The following is a 10,132-nucleotide window of genomic DNA, read 5'->3' on the forward strand; positions in this document are numbered from 1 at the left end:
TATCCTTCACCGCGGGGGGTCACCTCCGCGGGCGTTTGGAACTCGTGCCAAAAAAGCTCCATCGAAATTGCTCCTTCTGTCGGTCTGCTGAGCGAGCGACGATGTACTCACTGCCATCGGAAATATCCAGTCACGCAGCCTCGAAGTGCTTTGCAAAAAGAGTATATCATTTTCGATAAATCCCGCGCGTGTGTTGAAGTATTTTGATTTTCTTTTCCCAAGTCCCATTGAAAAGTGGCAGCATCCAAGCTCGTGGTCGTTGGATCAGTGAAATTTTCAGATTTTTTATTATCTCGGTACGAGAATACCGATAATCGTTGACTTCGGAAGTTTTACAGTGACTTTCGGAAAGTTGGAGTCGCGAGTGCACGAGAACGAGTGATTTTTTCGAGTCCCTTTTTGCACAAAGGTTTTCTCACATAAATGCGATCGTTTCGCGAATTCCCATTATCAGCAAAGCTTAATGACAAGTCCGCTGAAACAATGGCGAGAATTCGCACACTTTTATGAAAGTCTCTTACGTTTGTACGCGTCCACCGGCATCGAGGGGTTGGCGATCTTTTGTTTCTGGTCGATCGAACACTTACGCGTGGATTCTGCGCTCGTCAGGTGACTCGACCCGGCGACGAGTCGAGGACGAGAGAAAAAGAGGGAAAGGCGAAAAAAAGGGGAAACGTACACGGAGCGTGTAGCGATTGAGGATGATGGTGGAAGCAACAGAGCGAGAATTACATTCGCAGGGGTCCACACACACACACACACACACACACACACACACACACACACACACACACACACACACACACACACACACACACACACACACACACACACACACACACACACACACACACACACACACACACACACACACACACACGCGCGCGCGCGCGCGCGCGCGCACACACACACACACACACACACACACACACGCGCGCGCGCGCACGCACGCACACACACACACAAACGGCGGGGAAAGACAGTTGGACACCTCGATCGGGGCATAACCGAGAAGATCACATGTTCCCCATAATAGCTACGACGTGTACGTCTCGATAGTTGGGAGACGAAGAATGATAGTGCGAGAACGAAACGCAAAAGAGGGGAGAGAGAGAGAGAGAGAGAGGAAAAGGAGGAAAAAATGATGAAGAAAAAGGGGAGGAGGGAAAAAGACAGAAGTGTCTGTGCTGAGCGAGCTTGACGTGGAAGTGTTTTACTCCGCCAGGAAAGTGTGCATGGGTACGAGCGAAAGCTCGTGAAGACTGCGGAACCCGTGCGAAAGCCACAGTGCTCGCTTTGCCTTGGGAGAGTCGCGAGCGGCAAGAAAGAGTCCGCGATACACACCAGGAGTCGCAAGAAATTCCCAGAATTTCGCGCGAGTACAGATGTAACCTGGAATTCTTTCTGGCACAGCCGTCAGATCGATTACCAGCCTTTTTTTCTTCGTATGATTAACGTGTCGTTTGTTTTTCTTATACTTTTTGTTTTTTTAATTCTTAGTGTCTCTTCATTCAGCTCGGCTGTCATTCTCGATGGAGGCTTCGAAGCGGAGATAATTAATTGCGATGATCGTCGCGCGCATGAAAATCGGCCCCGTGCGTGTGTTTTTTTTTTTTTTTCAATTATTTTACGCGTTTAATCGCACTTTTCGCGCAGATCCCTCGCGGAGCTTCCGATTCAAATGTTTGATTCCCCGCCCCTCCGGTGAACGAGATGCACAATAATAGAGCGGCGAGACAATCGCGTACGAGATTTGTAGCCCGTGAGCGTTCGTTGGCCTCGAAAAAATTCTTACCAGAGAGAACAGGACCGAGGGAACGGGGGGAGAATAAAAATGATAGTCTTGGAGCACCCACGTGAACGATATATTAAAGCGAGGAAATAAAGTTAGAAATAAGCCCTCGCTAAAGTATGCGCAGACGTAAAGCATTGGGAGGGAAAAAGAAAGAAGAAAGAGAAAAAAAACGAGATTTCGTAGTCACGATAAGCGTTGTGCGGGCATTTCAACGTTTGGCTTTTTCCCCATTTACCATGCAATTTTCCCACAGCTTTTTGCCACTGCGCAACTCGACTCCCGAAAGAATATTGATTCCGAAATTCTTTCGAGTACCCACAGAAATCCAAGGAAAAACGTCACACTTCGAATGATTTTTTTATGTTTATCTCCCTCGTTTCGTAGTCGAATTTTGAGCATGAAGTGCTCAAAATTTTGATTTTTTCACTATTTTATTTATATTTTTGTATGTTTATCTTCCTCATTTCGTAGTTTGAGCAATGCATGCTCGAAATTCGACTCGAAAGACACATTTTTTCACATAATTTCTCAGTAACCGGCGATGAGCTCCAAGCAAAAAATAAACTGACTCGTCGAAGAATTATTTTCCAGAAGAAACGTCACCGTGAGATACCAAGCACCTAAAAACAGTGCTACGTGCCTTCGTTCGAGCGGTCAAACATTATTGCACGACATATGGATATCGGCTTTTGCTTCCATGCGAGTATTAATATGCAGAGAATGCGTTGTCGGACGTTTGACGGTTTTCATTTAGCCGTCACGCAAGTAAACTCGTGACACCGCCGGGTGCGACTTCCTTAATCATACAAATATATATTTACAAGTTGTAATCCGTCCGCGGTGCTCGTGGCGTTGAGCAATCGTGTATTTTATTAAAAGTATATACGCCGACATGAAGCGAATCCCGGACGATCGTTATTCATCGAAAAGTTGCGAAACTTCGTATTGAAATAAACTTGTCGCGTTGTTTAGCTGTTTTATACTTATTATAATGAATTCTATTTCTCTTTTGGGTCACGGGAACCTCGACTTATGACCGAATTACGTGCGGAATATGCTTAGAGGAGTCGTCGTACGTTGCTCTGACACGAAGATCGCGATATCGAGGATTATTCGATATCCGCAATTTGGTTTTAACACTCGGCATTTTTATTATCGAGCAAGCTGAGTTACCCCGCAAATTTTCGTTAGCTCGAACTTTCCTCTGATCGAATAGCAGCGCTCTTAATGCCCGCGAAAAAATGGACTGCCGAAGCGCTGTCACAAATGGACTAACGCACTTGTTCGGCCCAGCAGGGATTTACTCGAGTATCGTCAAAACTAGATGCTTCTCAATCGTATTAATAGATTTACGGGGAAAGGCCGGGTGAGCGCGAACACGCACACGAGCCTGCTGGCTTTCGGAGGATGAATGTGTTCGAGGCACAAAGCCTAGAAACGGGGATAGAGGCGAAAGGGAAAATCTTGGAATTCTTTTCGCAGTCTCAGAACGCCCTCTATATTTATCGCGCCGCAGGCCGTTATTACACACGATCATTTGGCCTCAGTTATATTTCGAAATGTCAACGGGCCATCAACGAAAGTCGAGATTGAGAGAAAAAATTGTCGCTTAAATTTGACGTTTATCGTCCATTGTTTCAGTATTAAACGCGCCGGTGCAGCTGTCGACGATCGTATTAGAATTTATGCTAAAAGTTTTACGGACTTTGCTCCTCTCGTTCATATCCACGAATCACATTTAAAATAAAACTTTTTCAGCTCCTGTGTACGTGCACGTGCGTACGCGTGTGTTGTTCTTTGATTTATCGTCATTTGATAAAATGCGTTAAGGATACAGCCTGTGGCTCGTTATGAAAACGCGACAATCGCGAGCGAGCGAGCGAGCGACTCCAATTTCGAGCTTTTTAATATTGAACCACGACATGATTTGGTGGAGAAAATTATGTCGCGTTAAACAAGGCTCGGTTACTCCCGAGCGTTATGATTATTATACGAGCGCAGTCCTTGCGCCTACCTCCCCGTATTTAGTTATCGTATATTCATCATAAATTACTCGTTGAGTGAATTCTCCAATGAATATTCAATTTTCTTTTCAAGCTTGCCAACTTTTGGCCAGCACGATCGTCGCCAAAGGTTATTATATATGTATGTCCACGCGAAGGACGATAAGAGATTATTGCCGATGAGTTTGGCTGAAATATGTTTCTACGTTTCCTTCAAACTTTGTCGCTGAAACTTTGAATTAATCATCTTTGCACGAGTTTGCGCGTACACGCCGGGGGCTCTTTCGGGTTGAACAGGTGTTTCGAAACCCGTCACGAGGCAACTTTGAGGTTGATCGCTATCTGCCAATCATCGGGCATCATTTCTCCGAAATTCCTCCGCGCCAAAAATCATTTTTTCCCAAAGATTTTGTTCGTGAGATATTTGAAGTATTGAAATAGGAAACGACGAACGGTAAACCGCTGGAGATGTTTTTTGGAATGTAATTTCGCGAAATTAAATTGGTGTGAATGATTGCCTCACTGTTTTCTTCCTGCGCCGGAATCATGGTGGAAATAACTCGAAAAACAAAAACGTAGTCAATAACGACGGATAGAAAAAAACTGAAGATTCCAGTCCGAACGTGACGAACGCTGGCGCGAGTGAAAATAGCCGAAGCCCCAAGAGGCTCGAGCATGAAGAAAAATTGATGCGAAAACGGCGAGAGATTAAAAAAACTACACCAAACGGAGTTTTTTAAATGAATGAAAAAATAAAATCGAGCGAGCGGATCCATGGGGTTGCCTCGTCGAAGAAACTGCCCGAAAAATAATGAATTTTTGTTCTATCATTCGGGCGGCAATAAAGACGCGAATTCTCGCGTCTCCCATTCGCCCGATTAATTGCGAATTTACCGCAAGGATTCCTCCTAAATCTTAGGACGTATCTCGTTCTAGAATAAAGAGGCCAATAAATAACTTGTGAGCAATAATAAACGTTTTGAGTTAAAAACAGGGGGAGCCTGATAGAGGTAGAAGGAGGGAGAGCCGAAAGGGGAAAAGAAGAGGAAGGAAAAAGACACTGGCCGAGCGTTATGGCCGATAATAATTCACGGAGTCATATGCCACCAAAACGAGAGATATAAACGAGGTACACGACACAAAGTACATATTTATAGGTTTACGTATACAAATATTTATAAAGATACACATAAATCCGTGCAGCGACACAGCGACGAACGCGAATACGATCATACCCTGTAAATAGGAATAATTGACTGATTGCCGTGTCATTAAGGAAACGATCGTAAAAAAAAAGAATACGGTGAGGAAAAGAGGAAGAAAAAACCGGTCAGAAAGTTAGCTGAACGCGCCGGAAACGGCTCACGAGTCACGAGCAAAGAGCACTGAAAGACTCGGACACACGGACGAGGAGATCGCGGCGACTCTCGAGCTGATTACGATCGGCGCTAGTTTCATCGAGTTGAAGAATTTCTTCCTTTTCTCTTCTCATTCATCGTATTTTTGTGCGTGTGGCCGAAACTTCCCATAGAATTAATACGCCTATTCACGCACACGCTCAGCGGGACGTAAACGTGCGAGAGAAAGCGCGAAATATGCAGAGGAACTTCGACTCTGTCAAAGCTGCATTTCTCAACTGAATTATCGTTTTCATTGAACATCGCGGTCGTCACTATTTTGTGACGTTCCAGTACGAAGTTCGTTGATCGACACGCTCGAAGTCTCTGGAGCAAGAGGGAAAATTTACAGCGATGCAGAAACTGCTTGGCGAAGACCGCAGCAAGTTTGCTCACAAGCAACACGAAGCTCGGCCCTCTGCGCGAGGGAGAAACGCCGGAGTTTCATAGACTGTTGCGAGTTAAATCGTAAAGCCAGCGCCGAGGAGAAGAGCCTGTATAATCTCAGAACGTCTCAATCGAGGCAACGTCCAGGATTAATTCTGTGGATTAATTCGACGAAATCCTTACGACGTTTTGATATTCATCGGGAGATGGGGGGATTGAGATGTGCGTATATACACCAGAGTCATCGAAAACAGTGAGAGAAAAAGCGAGATGCTGAGAGGAGAAAAAACGGAGAGGTAGAGAAAGGAGGAGCGAGAGCATGTGACAGGACGAGACGAAGAATGATATTCTGAGGCTCTCGTAGAACGTGTGATAATACGCATACCTTAAGTGTTTCCTTGTCTCTTTTTATGTACATCAATCTTTAAGCCATTAAATACGAGTTTTTAGTAATAAAGTCGAAAGAAGTGTGACGCTGTTGTTGTAAGATGTTTTATTCAACTAAATCCTGAATATTGCATTTTGCTGAGGTTTTACGAGACGTTTTTCTGCTTCTCTGTTATCCTCCCTTGTTAATTACTATTTTGTCTCATTAAATGGCCACTTTTATCGCGATATCATCGTCGGACAAATGATCATTGGATTGGAGGAATGAAAATTGCAGCTTTTTTCGCAAACCCACGCGCCCGAGCAGTTACTTATTGACAGTTTTATCTTATCAGCGAATAGAGCATAACGGATTTATTCAACGTGATCACGATCCCCGGAACGTCGCGAGACTTGGCCACAATCACACATGAAAAATAAAATAGTTTGAATGCGCTGATAGATTCCGTCTGGATTTCTCGTCGGATAGTCATTTGGGGAACTTTATTACGCGCTACTCGTGAAAATTTCCGAGTTTATTTAGTCTCATATTTTTTCGTGGCTCCGCTCTATTTTTCAGAGTTCACTGACATTCGGAATGCCGCCCAACGCTTTCACTATTTTATTTGCTCTGAAAAATCGCTCTACCATTCCGCAATACTCGCCGATTTTTTCCAATTCCAATGATCTCACTGCGATGATGAAAAATTTATGGGATTTTCGTAATAATCGAATAAACGAAATTGACGAGCATGCGAGGCTCAAACTTTATTTGGCTCTCATTAAATGTGACTCGAATCTCTTTCAACGGCCAACTTTTCTAACGCTCCATATAAACGAGTTCAACGAGCTGATCGAACCTCGTTCAATCATCGACTGTATTCACGGTTCCTCCTCAAGAAAAAGGTGCCCTTTGCAAAATGAAAATCTGTCACGACCGAGGTCAGGAGGGTCTGAAAAGTGATTAAACTTACGGGTTTCATCCTCGGGCGTTCCTACGGGATTATTCCGCAGCAATCTTTGTACCAGTTCCTCCTCAAGGTTGGCACGGCTCGGTCGGGCCTGCTTTCTCCGTGACATCCCTCCAAAGCTCTCTTATCACCACTATCTCTACTCCCGCACTCAAAGTCTCACAGAAACGTCTATGATCGTAGTCCTTTTGTTATTATTTCCCTGTTGGTACGTACGAGCGAGGGGGGTGCTCTGGCGATTGGAGAATGATTTATTTCGTGGTGTGGTTGGTCAGAGCTGGCCGTCGGCGATGAGGTCGGAGGTGAGTTGGTTTGCGAGCGTTCCCACCGGTGGAGGGTGTCGTTCCGTTATAATCCAAAAATCGTTAAAGCTTGAGAATTTTTTTCACTACTTTTCCTTCTCATCGTTGCAGCCGAGCAAACGGAGGGCGATACCGGCTTTTGGGGTCTCGTAACCTTCCACAGCTGATTCCCGTTTCGCGTAATCGAAGTCTCGAGCCTCCCCCGCGATCGCGTAACGTACTGGGCGAGGTAAAACTCCGTTTTCAGCGTTGTCTAGGTCGAGGAAACGTTCCACCTTTGATTCGTGACATCGGCGCGAGAAAATGCACGAGTTCTATTGCCGCGATGGGTAAAAATCAACGATCGTTACAACACGCGATAAATCGTGAAATTTCGACGGAGAAGCAAAACTAAAATCGTCGCTCAGACGGCTGGATGAATCCAGGAAAGATTCATCGGCGATTCACCATCAAAACTGTGTTTAATGAAGTTTATTCACTTTTGGAAAGATACTTTATCGGCGACAACGACAATCTTCGCTTTCGTAGGAACCACACTGAGGGAGCAACACCTCCCCACGAAAAATCCACTTTTCTAACAATTCCATGCGTCCGGAGGCGCGGGCGAGAGATTCGATATTCTCTTGGGTCAAAATCGCGGGACGAGGTGTCAAGGATTTTTCAAAATCGGGGAGGGGACGGGTGGAGGGGTTCCGCGCGAATCAAATCTTCGTGTAATCCATGCTATAATCACTCCGCACCCCTCCGTGCGTGTACATAAACACAAGTATATTTAGCATTTGTATATATGCGTAATCCACTGCACACGCGAGAGTACGCGAGTTCATAAACATGTAAATATACACGTGCACATGTCTGTATACATGGATATAAAAACAAAAAGAAAAAAAGAAAAAACGCGTCCCCGAATCAAAAAGCGAGAGACGCGCTCGTCCCGTTTCGTTTCGTCGTCTGCATCGCTCTCGACGCCGCGACTACTGTCGGCGTTGATGCTCCGTGACGACAGTTAACCCTCAATTCCATTCGCCCGCGCACCTCCGTCTCTGTCGTCGTTTTTCCATATGGACGTGTGCATGTGTAGGTGCGTGGAAGCCCGAGCTCGGGGGAGTGTCTCGTTGCTCGTGATGGCACGTTTTTTCTTCTCTTTTCTCCGGCAGATTAAAAATATTTTCCAACGATTTAACACTGTGACTAACGAAGGCGCCTTTTTTCAGCGATCCGCCGCGTTTTTTCGCCTGATTTTTCGCCTGAGACCGCAAGGGTGAAAGCTCCCCGCACTTAATCTGCCTACCGATAAACGCGTAAGCTCGTAACACTCTGTTCGCGAGGTTCACCCTCCTCGTCGGTGAAGTCCGAGTTCCCCATTGGAGCAAGAAAACTGTGAGGATGTTGAATAAGCCCAGGCGTCCTGGGGCGTCCGAGGGAAACTTCGCCGGAGGTTGGACACTCGTTTTCCCTCTGTTATTTTGCACTTTCAATTTATTCTGATTCTCTCGTCGGAGGGGAGAGAATATTTGTATGAGCCACAGCTGAGATATCGATCCTCGAGTCCTCGATTACCGAAGAGCCTTGCGAAACCGGGTGCACGGAAAGTGGTTACAGCATTTCTGTCGCCAGACGTGCTCGTGCATTTTCTCAGGGATGAAAAGCTCCGTTCCGAGTTCCCCGTTCCTCAGTAACCTTCAGCAACGATTGCTCGCGGTCAAATGTCACCGAGAGGCTTCGTTCTCCAGAAATCAAATATTTTCAGGCCTGCACATTTTAACGTACTTCTCTACGAGTCTATCGACATAAACGTAAACATCGACGTGTCCACGTACATACGAGCGTACATTCCAAACAAGCACACGATGAATTTTTTGTAGATTGAAGTTTGTGAACAAAGTTTCCTGTCAATTACTGGCTCAGTCCTCGATTCCGATAATCGCACCACATATTCTTCTCGTCTTACTGTGCTGCATTTAAAAAACACGTACACATGCACACCTTTACGTATCTCTTGGTACGTCAATATTAAAAACATATATCAGTCCCCGTTTACGTAAAAGTATGAGTTCCGTAAATGATTATTATTACGATGATTAATCGTTTGTCTTTTGTTCGTTTAAAATCGTTCGTTATCTTTATTCCCTCGTTATTTATCCGGATCTACATGCAATAAATGTACACCAAAATGTCTTTTAAATACACACGATCATGTAGCTATGCGCGTATGTGCGTGCGTGTGTGCGTACAGCATTTCGTTGCTGTACATAGCGTCAGTGTTTTCGTGTCTCTGTGTGTATTCGTGTACGTGTGAATTTCCGTATATAATCTGTATATACACACACACATATGCTCATATGTATGTATATATGTATCAAAATGGTTATATATCTCGCGAATCCGCGGCTCAGATGCTCGAGTCGGCCGGACGACGGACGGACCAGCTCTGGGGCCTGACGTCGAGACGCCCCTCTCCTCCGCCCCTATGCCTCTGATATCGTTCCCCTGGTAGGGGATATTCCTCTTCGTTGCGCGCGCTTCGAGCACCGATTTCTCCTACCACCTTCTCCCAATCAGTCTCCCACTCTTCGTTTCTCTCTCTCTCTCTCTCTCGCTCGATTTTCTTCCTCTTCCCCTTCCAGCCTCGCCAGGTAGACTCTTTGGGTTTGCTTGCCGCGCGCACACACTCGTCGATTCACTGGCGCATGCGCTCACGCTCTTTGCCACCTCCACCGGTCTCGGCGACTGCTCCACGCTCCCCGGTGCCCCCACTCGGACTCGGCGCTCTTCTTTCTCTCTCTGGGACTCCGCTTCCCTCTCTTTCTCGGCCGCCCTTCTGCCCCCTCCTCGAGGCTCGGCTCGCGCTACTCTTTTTCTACTTTCCCCTCCAGCTCAGGCCGTACACTTAGCCACTGCCGTTTCCACT

The 10,132-nt window shown here is 45.9% G+C and overlaps 1 protein-coding gene across 1 annotated transcript in view; it reads right to left on the reverse strand.

Annotated features, from left to right (window-relative positions):
* salm (spalt major) overlaps positions 1–9,703 on the reverse strand; it is a 76,371-nt gene extending 66,668 nt beyond the window's left edge. Inside the window, exon 1 of the mRNA XM_043420537.1 lies at positions 6,923–9,703. Coding sequence (XP_043276472.1) covers positions 6,923–7,028 — 106 coding nt within the window. The 5' untranslated portion in view covers positions 7,029–9,703. The remainder of the gene's footprint in view (positions 1–6,922) is intronic.
* Between the last annotated feature and the right edge of the window lie 429 nt (positions 9,704–10,132).

Source organism: Venturia canescens, chromosome 5 (genome assembly GCF_019457755.1).
Source record: "Venturia canescens isolate UGA chromosome 5, ASM1945775v1, whole genome shotgun sequence".
Classification (NCBI taxonomy): Eukaryota; Metazoa; Arthropoda; class Insecta; order Hymenoptera; family Ichneumonidae; genus Venturia; species Venturia canescens.